This window comes from Canis lupus, chromosome 6, assembly GCF_003254725.2.
Source record: "Canis lupus dingo isolate Sandy chromosome 6, ASM325472v2, whole genome shotgun sequence".
NCBI lineage: Eukaryota > Metazoa > Chordata > Mammalia > Carnivora > Canidae > Canis > Canis lupus.
Genome location: NC_064248.1, coordinates 30,461,030 through 30,479,251, shown reverse-complemented (window position 1 = coordinate 30,479,251; position 18,222 = coordinate 30,461,030). Strand labels below are relative to the sequence as shown.

The 18,222-nt window shown below is 44.9% G+C and overlaps 1 protein-coding gene across 6 annotated transcripts in view; it reads left to right on the top strand.

Annotated features, from left to right (window-relative positions):
• Window positions 1-18,222, top strand: part of SNX29 (sorting nexin 29) — a 528,389-nt gene that overhangs the window by 255,763 nt on the left and 254,404 nt on the right. For all 6 annotated transcript variants that reach the window (XR_007411267.1, XM_025416475.3, XM_049111381.1 and 3 more), the window contains exon 15: window positions 12,360-12,466. Coding sequence is in view for 5 of the 6 variants with exons in the window: in XM_025416475.3 (XP_025272260.1) it covers window positions 12,360-12,466 (107 nt within the window). In the remaining variant the exon portion in view is untranslated. The remainder of the gene's footprint in view (window positions 1-12,359; window positions 12,467-18,222) is intronic.

Genomic DNA, 18,222 nt, shown 5'->3' with positions numbered 1-18,222 from the left:
CCACAGACTGTTTCTGTCCTGCAGAGTTAACTCTGTACGCTTTGAGCATAGCTCCCTGCTCTTCCTCCCCTAGTCCCTGGAGACCACCTTTCTACTTGCTGTCTCAAGGAGTCTGACTACTCTAAGTACCTCCTATAAGTAGACTCACACAGTATTGATCTTTTTTGACTGGTTGACTTCAATGAGCCTAATGTCCCCTGGGTTCATCATGCTGTGGGATGTTATGACTCACTTCCTTTTTAAAGACTAAAGAATATTCTGTTGGATGTGTAGACTGTGTTTTGCTTATCCATTCATCTACTGATAGACACTGGGGTTGCTTTCACGTTTTGGTGATGGTGAATAATGCTACAATAAAACATGCGAAGTCTCTTAGGATTAAACTTTTTTAAATAACATGCTTGTGCTCATGTATTACTTTTGAACTTAGGATGAAATGGGAAATAGAAGGTAAGTGGTCACATCTAGAATTGAAAGGTTTCTGGATTCTGAATGTTTTTTTCTGGTTTGGGGTGCTGGCACAAGGGGAGAAAACCATCCAGGGGAGGAGCATCGTCAATTTGTCTGAAGCTCGCTGAGGCCTTCCCTCTGGAATCAAGAATCCTGTCCGTCTCTGCCAGGCCAGAATGATGGGAGTTCCTGTGGAATGGTATAACACTGGGGTTAGGACTGTGCCCCCATCACTTGCAGATTGGGGAGGAGGAGGAAGTATCTTAGTGCTTACAATCATGCTGGGTACTCAGTAAGAATCCACAGATGATTAACTGCCACCAAGTTACTATTGTGGCTTCTCTTCTGGGATAGTTGCCAGCCCTTGAGTAGTTGTATGGGTCAAGTGGGAGTGGGTATGTGCACTCCTTGGAGAGAATATAAACTGTTTAGAAGTACAGTGGCTTATCCTTTGACCTCTTGGCTGGGTTGGAATTTCTACCATGTTCCTGTTCCTTAATTGGCTGAGGTCTCATGTATGTACAAGAGGGGCGTGAAAATACAAAAATGGATTTTTTTTCCTGTAGCGAACATGTGTTGCTTTGATAATTTGAGAAAATAAACTTATTGAAGAAATGCAGAGAAAACACAGAACAAGATCTTAGAGCCATGATAAACATTAGCCTGTCAGTTAGATGGCATCTTCAGTTAAGAGTGGCTAGCGTCTGTTGATCAAAAGTCTTGATAGGTTGGTACATTCAGATTCAAAGAAGTGTTGGTCAGCCAGGAAGGAAGTACTGAGAATCTTACTTGTGCCCCATCTAATTGTGAACACCATGTGAGTTGAGAGAAACAAGATGGAACCTTTAGGGAGCTTATAGTCCAGGCAGACAGATAAGCTCACACACCTTTGCCACATGGAGAGCTTGCCTTCTGCAACAGGACCCTGCTTGTTGCTTCACCTGCTTCCTTGGGTCCTCTAGCGGGGGGTCCTGCAAGATGGGTGTGATGATCCTCTCTTTGCCAACCAGAAGGCTGGGTTTGGGTCAGGAAGCACTTTGCAGAAAGTGGCCAAGCTGGGGTTGGAAGCCAGGTGCATCTGACTCCAGCTCCTGTGCCTTTGGTGCAGTTACATCTCTCTTACTGTATTGATGTGTTTCCTTTTTTAACTGGATGACATGGACTGGCTTATGGTGTGGCAGCAAGTCCTAGGAGGGAGGCAGTTCAGAGAAATTGTCCACATGGGTGTTTGAAATTCAAGGGGTCTCCTCTGAAGAGCAGATTGTACAGTGATTACCCAAGTAAGGTTTTAGTTCTCAAAACTTGGGCTTTATAGATAACCCAGTTCTGCCTCTCATATACATAGCTGTGCTGTTTTAAGAACAAATTGCAGAAGTCACACGTAGTGGTTTGATATAAAATGATTTAAAGGCTTCGAATGAAAATACCGATTGCTCTCTCCTGCTCCTGCACCCCAGGTTTCCAAGGTTGACAGCTTCGTGTGCCCTTTGTCCTTGCTCGGATGACCAGGTGCACACTTAGGTGGGTCCTTCCTCACCGTTGCTTCCATCCTCCCTTCTACCAAAATAGAACCACACACATTTCTGTTACTAATTTAATTCTTGAACGTCAATACATTTGCATTTTGAAATGAAGTTTAAAAAACATTTGCAGCCATCCATGTCCCCTTTTCCCATTGTTGACAAGGTAACCCTTCATGAACTTCTAGAGAGTACGGTCTGGCCCAAAAGTTCTGTTTAGGGCAAAGATCTGTTCTGTTCAGGGCAAAAGATCCCTGTGTCTGGCATGCCTAGCTGCCTGTTTCTTTCCAGCAAAAGAAGTGGTTTTCACTGTCAAACTGTTTTTCACTTAAGGGGGAAAAAACACAACTCTCAGGTGTCTATCAGAGGCTCTGCTAGGCTACATCACACGAGCAGGTGAAAATGTGCTCAGCAGAGGGTGTGAAGACAGTTCTGGTTTATGCCACCATCATTCCCAGCTGTCCCAGTACGTATGTTTTATATTTAGGTGCTCTCTCAGAAGAGGGATGTGGCATCCGAACAGGTGAGCATCTTTCTCTAGAAAGACCTATGCGAGATGGAGCTTCTGATGAAGAGGCTTTCTGTTTTGAAAAAGAAGGCAGGCTCTTGCTTTACATTCTTCTTAAAAAGTTATCCTGTCTTTAACACTTGGAGTGAGGATATAAAATGCTTGAGAATCTTGCCTTATGGAATCCTCGTAAGAAGTACCCTCCCCATTTTACAGAGGAGGAAATGAGGTGATGAGGTCTCATTCTACTTGGTGGCAGAGCCAAGATGTGAACCTTGGAATGCCTTGTGTGTGTCTGTCGACACTTCTGATCACACATAATTCCTTGTCTGGTACTAGAAACAATATCCCTGTCAATCCCTTGGTTCCTGGTCCTGATCTTGAGGGATACAGATGAGTCTGTAGTCTTGGGATAGGTCTCATTGGCATGGATATCCCCTACTAGGGCATTCTTTGGATAACATTCTCTTGGCTTGACTATCATATAAGCCCCTTGCCTTAAAAAAAATAAAAAATAAAAAAACCAACCTGGAGAATGATCTGTGAGGTGAATGGGTTTATATCATGTTTTTGAAGAATTTGATTTCAACTTTCTGGAGAGCTGGGAATCTATAGTATTCTTACACCATGAAGCAACCAAAAATGTCAGGGTATGTGTGTTTGCATATAGGAAAGTAGGTCTCCTTTGGAGTTTTGGAAGATGGCCTTGGAAATCTGACATTGTAGGAAATTGGTACCACCCTTGTGGGTAGGCTCTGGATGGCTAGGAGACAGTGTGGTGAGTGAGGAACAAGTGTGGGACTTTGAAACCAGGCAGACTGCAGTTTGTATAACTGGGTCCATCATTTACAGTGTTCAAAAAGAAATAGAGCAAAAACAAACCACAACACACCCAAACCTCTATTTTCTCATCTCTGAAATGGAAATTTTGTGCAATGGTATTGTGAGCCTTAAGTGAGAAGATAACCCCTCATCTGGGAGGTGGGATGTGTCAGGGCTCAGGAGAGCCTAATGGGCTCTTTATTGCTGCCTGTAGGTGCTCTATGCTGGAGCCTGTGCCCACGTCCACGTGGTAGACCCGCTCCTGCATCAGTAGGGAGCAACCGTCCCCTTTCACCGTGACGTCTCCTGTCTGATACACCTTCCCCGAGTACTGTGGTCTGGCTTCTCACAAGAGATTCTAGCTTGGATGAGGATTTCTTGGTGTTGGGGGACTTTCTTCCCGAAGATCAAAAGTAGCTGAATAGCAGCCACAGTTCATCTGTTGCCCCATCGCTGGAAAATCATAAGATGTCGAGTGCTGAATGGAGCAAGCCCTCCACAGAAGCTCTCCTGAGAGATTCCAGGGACTCACTGCCCAAGCGGCACCGGCTGTGGCAAAGCTGCAGCCATGCAGGGGCTGGTGGCAGTGGCAGTGTCCTCCACCTGTGTCACAGTCCCGGGGCAGAGAGAGAACCATTGGGCCCCCTGCCACCCCCTTTCTCGAGTTCTCCTTAGCTTTTGGGCCTCATGAACACCTATTGGACCAAGGTCTGAATGAGAGAGAGAGATTCTCTGTTACTCAGCTGCTGATGGGGTAGGAACACAGGTTGGGGTTTTTCTGTCTCTGTCACTTGAAAGATATCTGACCTTGAGTGAGTCCTGAGATTCCCCTGGAAACTGATTTTTGGCAGCTGTTACTCTCTATCTTGCATGTTGACTGTGAGAACAGGAAAGCGTTCAGTAGTGTGCCTGGCTCTTAAGCATCATGGTTTACTGATGAGTGCCAACACTAAGTGTCTTTCCTCCCAGCCAACCTGTGCTGGGATGGGTGGCCCATCCTGTGGCTCCTTGGGGTTGGCCTATTACTATTTTACAGCAGGAGGAGCCTCAGCTTCCAAAGGATAGGTAATCTCATCCATCCAGTTTTATCATCTCTATGCCATTGACTTCTAACTTGACATCTCCAACCTCTCCTCTCCCTGGAACTCCAGATTCACACGCTACTGTGTTCACACTGCTTTTCTCAGGTGGGCTGTGTCCAACCTGACTTGTCTGAAAACTGGACTCCTGGTGGTCACTCACTCTTCCCTGTCACACCCACCCTTCCCTAGCTCAATAAAATGATAGCTCCATTCTTTGATTTTTCTGAGACCAAAAATGTTGGCATTAGCGTGACTTTTATCTTCACCCTGACCCCACGTCGGATCTATCGGTATCTTACTTATACATCTGGGGAGTGCTGTAGCTGGAGAGTGTCCACTAACTGCACTGCTTGCAAAGAATGGTAAGTTCTTCCTTGAAGGGAGATCTGAACTGTGCCTCCTGATCCCAGCCACTACACCTGTATCCTGAGCTTCCCCTCTAACCTCTTCACATGGCTGGAAGAATGATCTTTAAAAAAAGGTCTGGCCATCCCCCCTTTGTTCTGAACCTTTTAGGGTCTTCCTGTTTTGCTCAGAATAAAATATCGTAGCCTATACACCCCTCCCCCCTGCCCCGCCACCTTCTCTATGACCTCACATCCTGTTCTCTCTCCCGTCCATTATCCTTCAACCATGCTGGTACTCTGGCTGTTCCTGGAGCACTCCCAGGGCCTTTGTACTTGCTCTTGCCAAGAATGCTGTCCCACAGGGCTTGCATGGCTCATGTTCTCCACTGTAGTGCGTCTCTGCTCAGCTGGCATCTCCTAAGTGAACCTTTCCTTGCACTTGACTTAATTAACATTCACCACCATCAGTGCTCATGTTTCACCACCTCAGTTAGCACTTCTGACAACCTGATATATTAAAGAGTTACTTCTTTATTTTCTGAGTCCCTCCACTCAAGTTTAAGCTTTGCATTGGCATTCACAGTCTCCCTCCTTAGCACATCCCTCTATGCCCGGTGCCTAGTGCCTGATACAGAACGAATCTTCAGTAGCTAGTTGTTGCATGAATAAATAAAAGACGTGCTCAAGGTCTCTCACTGGGAAGTGGTGGAACCAGACTTGGCCATTGGTCTGAATGCAGAGACCACACTGTCTTCAGTATGCTTTCCGCTTGCCACAGCCAGCACATGGAAAGCGATGGATGCTATTATTATGAAGACTGTTTCTTCTGCTGCTTTGTAGGGATCATTGTCACTCACCCAGGAGGGACCTTTCTTCTTTAGAACCTTCGGATGTCCCAGATTTCCCATCACACCAAACCAGGCTTGCTATTCCGGGACTGGCACACTTCCTTGTGTCCATCAGGATGTTCAAGGGAGCCATCTCTGAATTTAAAGTGGTTCTTTATCCTCTTTTGCCACCAGCGTCTGACACTGTTTGCATCTGGGATCGTGCTAAGCTTGTTGAAATTGAAAGCAAAACAGTAACCTTATCATACTGTTTGCCATGTTGCTCTCCATGGTCTTTGAAGTTTTGCTTAAACTAATTTAGGCAGAAAACCCCATGCATTCTCTGGTGCCTGCTAACGAGACCAGCATAGTGTCTGCTGCTTTTAGATGACTTACCACAGACACCTCCAAACAGTAATGGCAGGCTGTGAGGAGGTAAAAAAACTGTGTCATGTTTGCTAAGTTTAAATGACCTGCTAACAGTACTAACAAACCCACAGCTTCTCTGAAACAAGAAAAATAGTTCTGATTGAAAGTGTTTCTGTGCTCCTACCAAACGTAGTTGCAGTGTCTGATTGTTTGCATTTAAAAGGAGAAGGCTCACTCTTTGGGGCCAAAGTTTTCTATTTGGAGTCCAACTTCTATAATCAGGCCGTTATGGAAATATAAGAGAAAATTGCTGACCACTCAGAGTACATGCAAGTAAACAAAGTGTAGGATTTCCTCTGAATACTGTGGATGTTAAGCAGGTTGACTGGGCTGGTAGGTTATCAGGTGCTACACAAAAGACCTAGACCTCTTCCCCTTTGGCCCAGGCTTGAGGTGGTCAGATGGAGTTGCAAAGGAGGCTGCAGTGAGAGGGTGCATCTGAAGATGCATTGTAAATTCTAAAGCACCACATCACATGAAGCACTATTACTGTTGCATTTTTATGAGTATCCACTGCATGTGGATACAGCTCTCAAATTTTTCTTAGCATGTTAAATACGGTTCTTCCTTTTGCCTTTGGGCCTATCTCTGTGCTTTGGCTTTTTCAGTACAACTTAAGTTCCTTATCCAAGAAGGAAATATCCAACCCTGTAGGTGGGCATTTCTTGTTAGGAAATGTTAGTCCTAACTAACTAACTAGTCTTGTTAGGTCCCAGCAGCGACACTTGGCTCATAGTCCTTGATGAGGGCAGGCTGTTAGGGTCCGAACACTGTCCCGTAACTCAGATTATGGGCTGGGAGCGTTAACAATGAAACTATAGACTGAAGACTATCAGTTTAATCAGTTATTGAGCCTTGTGTTGTTGAATTCAGAAGGAGCTGTAGTTGATAGAAATAGAGAACCATGTGTTCCTCTTGGGCTTTCTTTCCATTTCAGACTCAAAGATCGCTCTGAGGAGATGTGCATCTTTAAAAAAAAAAACCCATCACCAATCTTTAGTTGGATCCATCACAAATGTTTGTGTTTGTGGTGTAGATTTGACTTGTGGAGGTCAATCACAGTTGATCCTTGCCACGTTGATTGGTTTATTGGGGGATGTACAGAAAGTAAGGAGTTGAGGGTGCAATGTGCTGTTTTTGGCTCTCAAATGACTTGATGTTACTCCAGCTTTGATTATGCTGCCTTCCTTGAACACCCAAATGTTACCCTGCTCCTAAGGCAGATGAAGTCTTTCTGGCTTGAAAATAAACAAATGAGATGTGGTGCTTGTAAAATTTAAACTAATGGAATGACTGGACTTTCATGCCTCACCATGTGTTCACTTTGCAAGTGGAGAGATGGAAAGTGACCAATTAAATGGCTCCCTTCACTTTCCTAATAAGCCATAGAGATAGACGGGCCAACTCCACTGCTATGTTGTCCTTTTATATATGTCACCCATGTGGAACCATACCATCGTCCTTATGTCTCCAGGGCCTAACTCAGTTTTACCCACAGTGCTCTCTGAGGAAGTACCTGTTGAATGATTAGAGGTACTGTATTGTTAATCTATTGCTGTGTAACAAATGACCCCAAAATTCAGCAGCTTAAAACAACAAACATTGATGACTTTAGTTTGTGTAGAGGAGGAATCCAGGTGTGGCTCAGCTATGTGCTCAGGCTCTGGGACACAGCTGCGGTTGTCGTCTTAGAGCTTGATGGGAGGAGGATCCATGTCCACTCACCTGGCTGCTGGCAGACCCCTGGCTGTGGGTGGATACATCATGGGTTTCTCCAGAAGGCAGCTCACAAGATGGCAACTGGCTTTCCTCAGTGAGTGGATGTGGGCACCCAAGGCAGAAGCCACAGTCTTTTAAAAGTCAACCTCAGGAGTGACATGCCATCAGTTCTGCCACTTTGTGCTCATTCGAGGGGAGTCAGTAAGTCAGCCCATCCTCAGGGGAGGAGACGATTGAACAGTGGGAATCCCCAGGGAGGGAGGGATCACCAGGAGCCATCTTAGAGGCTTCCTGCCAGTGAGAAAAGCATGGTATAGCTGGGATTCGTCATTTATTATTTTATACCTGGGATAGAAGTTTCTGATATGCTTGTTAAAGCTGTAGGAATGGAACCAGGGCAACAGGAGGTCAGGTCGTTGCAGGGGAAGGTTGGCTGGTTAGTTTCTAAGAGACCTTTTATAAATTCATGAGTGCCCAAGGCCTGTTCCCTCGTCTTGAAGGTTAAAAAGCTTATTCATGCATCTGCCTCCTTCAGTGCAGAAGATTGTGGCTTCCTCTTAGATGTTCCAACAGAGGACCTAGTATCTGAGGAGGGGAAGGCCAGTGGCTGGATTTCTAAAGAGATGTGCAGACATCAAGCAGGTTGGATGGCCGTGTCTTTCTGATCAGCAGGATCTCCTTGTGGAGGAAAAGCAACCTCGCTTAGGCAAAGATTGGGTCGTTAGGAGGGCACCAGCAGGCCGTGCTGTTCACATACCTGTCACACCTCAGATGTGTACTAGCACCAGCCTTCACTAATGGGGCACGGGCAGCTTCCTGCTGGGGGTGGCTGCCCTGCCGTGGCGGGCGCTGCTACTATCTGGTCTAACATTTTTAAGTGCAGACTTCTCTCGGATTCTGTTTCCTTGTTTAAAATCAAATTCGGTGTTTTGTTGTTTAAATCCAGCATTTGCATGTAGCCTGGCCATAGAAGACCTGGCACTTCTGGCCTCCACACCCTCCCCCATTTCCTACTCCCCACAAGCAACTGCTTCAAACCTTGAACTGATTGTTCTGGGTGTTACCTTGATGTTTCTGAGCAGTGCATGTCCACTGCTACTTGTTGATTTCTCCATTGATACCTCACCTCAGAGGGTGAAGGGTAGCTCTTCCATCCCCACCCCCCCATGGTCTCCCTTCCCCCATCCTCCAGCACAGACACACCATCTTTTTGGTTTGGTCCCTGGGCTGTGAATACATTATTAGGACTCTAAAAATGCTCTGCAGCTGAGCTGTGAGGTACTTGATCATTATTTTCATGCAAGTTTTGAATTTCTTTTGAGTTAATACTTGCAAAAAAAATTTGGCGGGTGTTGCGTGAACTCATTACTAAGCCAAATGCTAGTACTCTCTTACTTCTGGAAATCTCTATATGTTAAAAACAGGGCATCTATTAGTTTCATCCGGGGACCATCTATCCTGCAGTTCTGGGACCCACTGTGGCCAGAGGAAGCCTGGCTGCTCAAGTGGGCCTGTTCTGTCCAGTTCACTGCTCCCGCTTGGTGCTCCTTTATTTAGAGAAAATTCACATGCCATACTTATGAAGTGTACAATCCAATTCTTTCTAGTACCTTCATCACCTCTCTCCAGATCTAGACTGTTTTATCACCTCCAAAAAGGTGTCCTAAACCCATTAGCAGTGACCCCCATCCCTCCTTCCTTCCGGTCCCCGAAACCAATACTTGACATTTCCTATAAATGGGATCCTGCTGTATGTGGCCCTTTGGTGTCAGTTCTGGCGTCTTTCCCTTTGCAGGCTCCTTTCAGGGGCTCATCTGTGTTGTGGCAGATGTCATTTTTCCTTCCTTTTTATGGCTGAATGGTGTTCCATTGTAGGGATAGACCATAGCATGTTTATCCATCAGTTATCTGTGATGGCCATGTGAGTTGTGGCCACTTGTAATTGTTAATAATCTTCCCACTTTTGTGTTGTATCCTCTTTCCTAGGAAGCCTGTTTGTTCTTAGATTTCTTCTCCTGTTTTGGTTAAAATTTTTGAATGGTTGTGTGTCTGAGGATGTTTTCACCTTCTTGTCATGGGGCTTGGCTTGGTCCATAATTCTTGTCGCGGGGCTTGGCTTGGTCCATAATTCTCGGTTGGAAATAATTCCCCTCAGGATGCTGACAGTATCACTTCATTGCTTTCTGGCTTACAGTGTTGCTGTTCAGAAATGCTATGCTGTTTCTAATTTTCTGTCCTTTGGACAAGTTCTGCCTCCACTCTGTGAGTTAGTGTCCTCTCCTGGTCGCTCACGTTCTGAAACTCCCCTGAGAGGTGCCCGAGCATGGTTTCCCCATTGTGCTGTGTGCTCCGTGAGCTCTTCTGTCTCCATACGCCTGCCTCTCGGTTCTGGGGCATTTTCTTGCATTAAGTCTTCGACTTCCTTGTCTCTGTTCCCCTCCCCACTTCCTTCCCCCTTTCTTGGATTCTTAAATGGCAAGTCTCCATTTCACTTTTTGTTTTCTCTCTTGTTATCCTTTGGCCTTTGTTTTCTGGAGATTTTCTTAACTTCTTTTCTTTGTATCTGCTGTTCATTTCTTCTATCACAGTTTTGTTTTGCAAAAGCGTTTTTTTTTTTTTTTTTTTTTTAATCTCTCTGTGCTGCCTTTTCTTCTTTTTAAATACCTCCTTGCTCCTGTTTTCAACCATACCATCTTCTTCTCTCTCCGGGAATATTAATGAGCATTTGCTTCTTGGGTGTTCTTTTCCCCTAATTTGGGTCTCTTGCTTATAAGTTGTTTTTCTCTGTTGATTCTGGTCCTCATCTTCCATCATAGGTGCTTGTGTCAGGTGTGAGGTGTGTTCTAGTCAGCCCCTCTGAGGTAGGAGTGGGGTGCTAAAAAGCTGGGCTCATCTCCTGGCATGCAAGCAGGCTGTGCCATTTCTCTAGAGAGCCTCTCACATCAGGGTCTTCAGCATGTTAGATTCCCAAGACCAAACTTTCTATTCCTTGCCTAGAGGTAGGTTTATGTTGGCTGCAGGATGCTCTGGGAATGGGTGAAGAAGAATGGAAGAAGCCCAGCAGTATTATGTTCTCTCTTTTCCATAGGGTACCCTGACCTTCAGCTTGACCCAGAGCTGTGATTTTCCAGATTCTCTGGAAATAATAATTCTCTGATTATTCCAGAGAATAAAACCCTAGTTTTCTGCAAATTGCTTCCTAAACAGATCTTGTGTTTCTTCTTTTCACTTTCAGCCCCATGTTTACCCCCCACTTCTAAAAGTGTCTCATATTAGCAGTCTATTAGCCGTTCACAAGTTGTCCCATGGTCATCGGGTTGAATGTCAGTGTTGCCACCTTGCAGCTGAGAAGGAAGCGTTCCCAGGCCTACAATGCACCTTACCAGTGATCTGCACTGGAATTTCAGAAATGGGTGTTTTAATGGGACTCTGAGAGGATGTGAATGTAAATGAATGTGTTCAGCCTATCACCTATAACTGGAAGCCCTTGAAATTTTCTCTTAAAACCTATTTTAGATTGAATAGGGTTACTTGGGTCACTGTTCGCAACAGTGGCTGGAGCCATGGTCACTGCTGGGACGGGAGCATCTTTGGGTTCATGCCAGCATGTTGGGTGCCATCACTCAGGGCCATGTTGCCTCTGGGGCCCTAGGTCACTGTGGCCGATGGAGGCTTAGGGAGGGGGCTGATAGCAGAGCTGTAGGCAGAGCAGGTGCAGGACCCCCATTTTTGCTCAGCCTTTGCCCACTTGGCCATTCTCCCCAAGCTTCCAAATCCCAGTTGCCAGAGGGCTGGCCTTCATGACCATCTCTTCCCACTCTGTAGGGCATCTAGGACTTAGCTCTTCTGGAACACACAGGGAATGGGATCTGCTTAGTGGATGTTTGTTTTTGGACTTGGGGTGAATCCATATTCTTGAGGGACTTCCTTCCTGCCCATGCTCCCCTGGTGTTCTTGGAATTAGCCTGCTTGTTCCGGTCCTAACTTGCTGCTCTTCTCCACAAAGTGAGCATTTATGGATGTATCCCTGAAAGGAGGAACAACACCACCCACTGGTGTCTGCTGTGCTAATAATTCTTGCATTGATCTGGGGGCCAGTCTCTTGTTAGGATGTCCTTGAATTGTCATTAGGCATTGATTTTAGAGTTTTTCCTGAAGCTACCTGGCTTCTGCTCTAAGTACGTTTTATAAATGGCAATTCTTAGTGGCTCTATGTGGACTCTGATCCCCCCTCTGCCATTGATGTCGAGCTATAGGCAGGTGAGTGCTGCATTGGGGGAACTTCTTTGTTGGAGAAAGAGAAATTTGATCACTATAAAGATGGAGGTTCTTTAGTCTTGCCAGTATGTTGCCTGTGTTTCATTGGAATGGGGAGTAGTGATAAGATTATTCCCCAGGGTCGCACGCCTCTGTCTCTGTGACCATTCTTACATTTTTAAACATAGCTTATTGTTCACATCATTGTACTCATGTGAAAATGTTACAGTGTTGAAGTAATTAGTAATTGTGATTCCCACCCCCGCCTCACCTTAAAAAACAGCTTTCTTTATGGAGAAGATATTTGGCAAAGAAGAAAAGATTTTTTTTTTTTTAAATGGGAGAATAACTCTGATTACTGCTAAAAATATTTATGGGCTTTCTTTCTTTCCCTAAAGTTGTACCAAATCTTTGGAACGTTGATGGAGAAGTTACAGTCACTGAGCAGAAGCCGGGCGAAGTGGCCGAGGAGCTGGCGAGCTCCTATGAAAGAAAACTCATTGAGGTAAGGCTGGTGGCCTCTGTGCATTCACTCCCAGTGTCGGCTGCTTTGGGGACTTTGCAGAAACAGGTCCAGCCTGTTGTGCTGATGTTAGCATAATCAGACACTGCTCCCCTTGCACTATCAACAAAACACAAAATAGTAAAAGCATCGTACTTGATGAAGAAAACTAAGAAGAGCTGGTTCTTCAGAAATACTAATGAGGCACTTTTGGTGCCTATGGCAAGGAAATGGAGAAAACACAAATATGTCATGTTAAAAATATGAAAGCAAATGTACTCTTGGATTTGGAGGAGATTAAAAGCAGGACAGATTATCATACACAACTTTGTGCTGATAAATGTGCAAATGTGGACTCTTTCCCAAGATAATTATTTATTGTTGATTATCAAAATTAATTGATGATGCAGCCTACTTACCTAGAGGGCACCAAAAACCTGACAGAAAGTTCTAAAAATAAAGGAGTGCCCTTGGAGGTAGCAAACCTAGATGGTTTCATAGAGGTTTCTAGGCAACCTTTCGAGGTATGTACAAACAGCCCGTTGCTCTTTGTACTTCCTTAAAGCATTGTCTCTATGTACGTCTGTATTTCTGAATCTTGGTTCCAGTGTGCATCACTCTAATATAACAAAAACTGACAAAGATAGCCTAAAAAAGAAACTATAGACTAGTCTTATTTCTGCATAAATGCATAAAAATTCTGGAAAGGTATTACCCAGTCAAACCCAGTTCTATATGAAAGGACCAGTCCATGTGAAAGTAGGATTTATTTAGAATTTCAAGGATAGCTTAATGTTAGGAAATTCATCAAGTCAGCTTATTAATAGATTAAAGGCTAAACACCAGATACAGATTTTGCCTGATATCAAAGAGTCCTTTCATAGCATTCATCATCCATGTCTAGCAAAAATGCTTTTTTTTATTGAAATAGAGTTGATACACAGTGTTATGTTAGCTTTTAGTAGACAACATAGTAATTTGACAATTCTATGATAAAAATATTCTTGATAAAGGAGAAGGGTACTTATTTGATAGGATAAAGTGTTTTTTATCACCATATTTAGTGGTAGGCCGGAAGGCTAAGTTTTCAGTTAGGCAACTAATAGGTGAAAAATATATGTATAGGTGTGTGTATATGTTGTGGTCACATACTGGTGATATCCATTACAAGTCATGTATGTTTGTCTAGATACATGCATGTAAGTGTATAACTATACTTGTGGTGCTTTGTGACCATTCTACAGTAAATTTTATTTTTGGAATCAGAAAAAGGCCTGCCATTGCCATGGAGACATGCCTGACTTAGGGGTAGGTTTTAGAGGCAGGCCCTTTGAGGAGGAGCCCTCAGTGCTCCTTCTTGGTTCAGGCTGACAGTCTTATTATAGGTCTATTTGACCTGGTTCCTAATGACCTCCAAAGAAGGGAGGTGAGAAACCATTTGAATTCTAACTCAAGGGAGCTAAAAGAGGGGATGAGCTGGGGTCTTCCCATAATGGGCTAACAGGGGAAGAATTACAAACCAGGATGGAAGGGCCTGGGGATTGAGGGGGACAACTGTCCCCTTAAGGCATGTCCTCACCCCAGTGCCCATCTTTGCAGCCTCATTCAGTGGGGTCATTGACCAGAGTTGGCTGGTGATGGTGCCAGGTTCTGGTGCATCATTCCATTCTCAGAAAGCCTGGATGGGTAAGGGAATGGGCCTTGTACCCTCAGGATTGTGTTAGCCTGTGTGTTTGTCTCCTCTAGGACCTCAAGTCCCTGGAAGGCAGAGACTGTCTTTTCCCTCTGAAATATACTCAGATACCATTTCTTGGCAAATGATAAAAGCTAAATAATCCTTGAATTGCAAATATTTTTAAGTTGTCCTAGGACAGGGGTATCTCCAGTTTATTGAATTAATGAAGAGCTGATGAGCTAGGAAAGGTGGCAGGGTTCTTATCAGAGTGAAAGTAGGTTGGTAGCTTGTGTTCTTTCAGGAAAATCTGGGCAAGGTGTTCAGTTGTAAGGACTTTGTCAGACCAGCCACATATTTTAGAGACTGGTGCTCATGTCCCAGGGCTCCTTTGAGTGTGCTGAGCTCTGGGTGGGGGGCAGGAAGGCAGTGATCCACATGTGGGTTCCTCCGGCCAGAAAGCTGACCTACTCATCAGTAACTCTTGCTCTGAAGGACTTGCAAAGACAGTGACTGGCCATTTGACCCACTGAGCAAAGTTCATTGGTTGGATGGGAAGTTGGGAGGTTGATCTGGTATTTTTTGAGTTCCTGCTTTCTATATAGGGAATGGCAAGGACAAAGGTCCTGCATGGGGAAAGAGTTTAGGTTTGAGGACCAGAAAGGAGACCCTCAGGTCTGGAATGGAGCAGACAGGGACAGTGGTGGCATTGTGGCTGCTGAAGGCGGGCCAGATGATGGTGCCTTGGAGGCCGTGTCATGGCCATGCTGCCACCTGCTTTGATGGTGATGGAGTCTCACCATCTCACTGCACAGACTTGAGTGATGTGCAGAGAAGGTGACAGTGTGATGCAAAGTTACTGTCTGATCTGTGTGTGGTGTTGTGCTTGTTAGCTGCTACATCAGAGGGAGTGGTGATTGGAGTGTAAGGGCTTCTCTGGTCAGCCTTAACTTCTAGTCTAGTTCCCTGTGACCTCCTTACCTAGTAGTAGGATTAGTGGCTATAGTCAAGGAGCTGAGAGAGATGGAGCTTGAAGCAGAGATGTTCTCCGTTGGCATTTACTCCCCCAGACTGATTTTTTTCATTATTTTCTGATGGCAGAGTGAGTGGCCAGTGATCTTTCCTCTGTGAATATTATTAGTATCTCATTATACCAAGACTTTGGCTAAACTTAGGTTAGCAGTAATCAAGCTCTTTACAACATTCTTTGTGATGCTCATTTGTCATATTACCAATGGTTAGTTTTTACCAAAGGGTTCTAAACACATGTCCAGTAATGAGCATGGGGAGGAAGAGTTGATGCACTTCTTCCATTGCAGAAGGGCAGAAGAAGAGACATTTTATGTTATAGGACTGTTCAAAGAACCCCAGTGGTTGAATGACTCTTTTGTGATTCATCCCAATGGAAAAAGATTCTTGAATATTCTTTCTTTAGATGTCTCTGAGAGCATTAACACCACCTTGTCCACCTGCACACACATACACTGCACACTACACATCAGTGCTTGGTGGCCTGACACCTGCACCCCCGATAGCTCAGTACCCAAATTCAGCATTGTAAGGCATCTTTTAATGGCTGGGAGAACATCAGGGACCAAGGATTGGAGATGGAGAGATTGTCCTTGACATCCTATGATGGTTAACTTCTGAAAACAAGAGAAGAGCAAAATGCAGGTGTAGGTTCATCTGGCAGGGGAGAAATACGAATATGAAAGCATGAATTACCCAACAGCCACTGTGATACTGGCAGCTAGCTGTTGGCTGCACACTTATTTCCGTGCACTGTGCTAAGGCTTTTATGTCTATAAACTCCTGTGATCCTCAGCAGACTTTCTCAAGGAGGATGCTGTTCACAGATGGAGCTTTGAGAAATTGAGTAACATGCCCAAGATTTCTCTGCTTGGTAGAAAGCAGGGCTGGATTCAAATCACCCAGGCTGTCTAGCACCAGAGCACAAACTTGTCTTCTGTCTGCCTGTTCTGGAAGGCCACGCTCACAGAAAGAAACAAAAGGGAGACCTGCCAGAAGGGAAGGGACGGTCACTGGCCATGTTGGAGAGAAGGAGTGGAAGTGGAAGGAGGAAGACAGGCAGCAGAGAAGAGGGATAGTGCAGCACCAGCAGTTTGCAGCAGTGCTAGGAGGGGACACCCCACACTCTGGCGTACAGCAGGAGGGAGTGAGCTTGTCTGTGCAGGAATAAATAACCTGCTTCTGAAGCAAATGGAATGGAACACCAGGCTGGGAGCTCCTCGAGGGAACTGTAGATGATACCTTTTTAATTGTATATTAATTGCCTAGCACGGTTCCAGCATACAGTAGGAGCTGCATAAATATTGAACAGAATGACAAATCTGTTGAGTGGATTCAGCTGTTCAGTGTAAGGTTTATGAAAAGTGGTAGATGTGACTTTGCAAGTCACGGATTGAGAGGGCGTAGTTCGAGGCACCACTGTAGCTCAGGATAGATATCTAAGGAGAGTTAACATGAGTTCTTTGGAGGGTGGGGGGCAGACTCTTCTCACACTCAATTTCAGGAGGAGTTGTAGCCTGGGGAGTCTAGAGAGGACATGGAGGGACAGATGGACAGTTTGAACTGCTTTATCATGTATTCATTGAGGACTTTCTAAGTGGCCAGGCTTTACCTTCCTTCCTCCTCCTTTCATGGCTTTGCCACCCCTAGGAGCAGTAGCACTGATGGTTCCAACAGGTGACTCATGGAAGATATGGGTTGAAGCAGGTTCTGAAATGGCATTTGCTTACCTAGATTGACTTTTTCTTCTGTTTTAATGGCAATGTCATTGCTGTTTCCTCGATAGGTAATACTAGCTATTCATTACCCCCAGGCTGGTCCGAGGTCACCAAGATGGGTAAGATGCAGTGCCTGTGTTTGAGGAGCTCTCAGCCCAGGAGGTGAGGCAGACGCCTCTGTTAGGATCATCAGGGAGCAGAGTTGAAATGCAGTTGTAGAGTTATGCCTCATGGGGTCCTAGAGCCATGTCCTTACCGACAGTTCTGCAGAGCTCAGGTACTTTATGGGAGCTTCTGGAATCTGTTCCTCCCTTTTTCATTGGGACTGTTAATAATGAAGCTTGGAATTTCTTCTGTAAACTTCCCATCTGTCTTGAAGATGTGGACACCAGGGGAAATGTATGTGTTGTCACCAAGGGCTTTGGAGGTAAAAGATAATGGACATGTCCAAGAAGGATGTGTTCTAAGATTCTTCTTTATCTCTTTTAAGTACAATAGCTTTGGTTTAGACTCTTCTGTAGAGATTTTCCCATTCTTCTCCAGCAGTTGTCAAGAAAAAAATGTAAGATGGCAATGGCATTTGGACTTGGATCCTGCATCTTTTCAGCCCTACCTTCTACAGCCTTGTGGCTTGCAGAGCACACCTGTCCCCGTCAAGATGGACTGTGTACAGATTTGTCACTCCCTGCCATGTGTTCCTGGGGGCGCTCCTATCCTCTCTAAGCGTTCGTTCCCCCATCAGTAGAATGCAGCCAATGTACATGCTAGCTCGGTCACTTTGAGGATTGAATATAAAGAATCCAGTTCAGTGCCTGTAGTAGGAGGTATCTTTGTGCTTTCTTTTCTCCCTTCAGATTATTATTATTTTTTAATGATCCCTCACCACAACTTGCTCTCTGTGGGGAGTAAATCCAAGTCCTCTGCCTTTATTTGACCCAGGGGCAGGAGTGTGCCGGAGCCAAAGCAACAACAACAGTATATGGGAGGCTGTTGATTCAGTAGCAGTGTCCTGCTTACTCTTGTGGCTCCCGTTGAACTTGCCAGAGCTGTTCTGGAGCTCTGTTCTGTCCCTTCTGTGAGCCAGTTTCTCCCACTTTCCTCTTTACAGTAATTAGTTTTTCATTAGGTTAGAATCTGTTTCTGTTACCTCTAAAGTAGCCTAGCTCATAGGAAACTTTTATATATACAGTTGGAGCTTGAACAACATGGGTTTGAGCTGTGTGGGTCCACTTACTTGGGAATTTTTCTGACAAATGCAGTATAATACTGTAAAGGTATTTTTCTCTTAACATTTTCTTTACCTTACTTGAAGTATATGGTATGTACAACATACACAATTG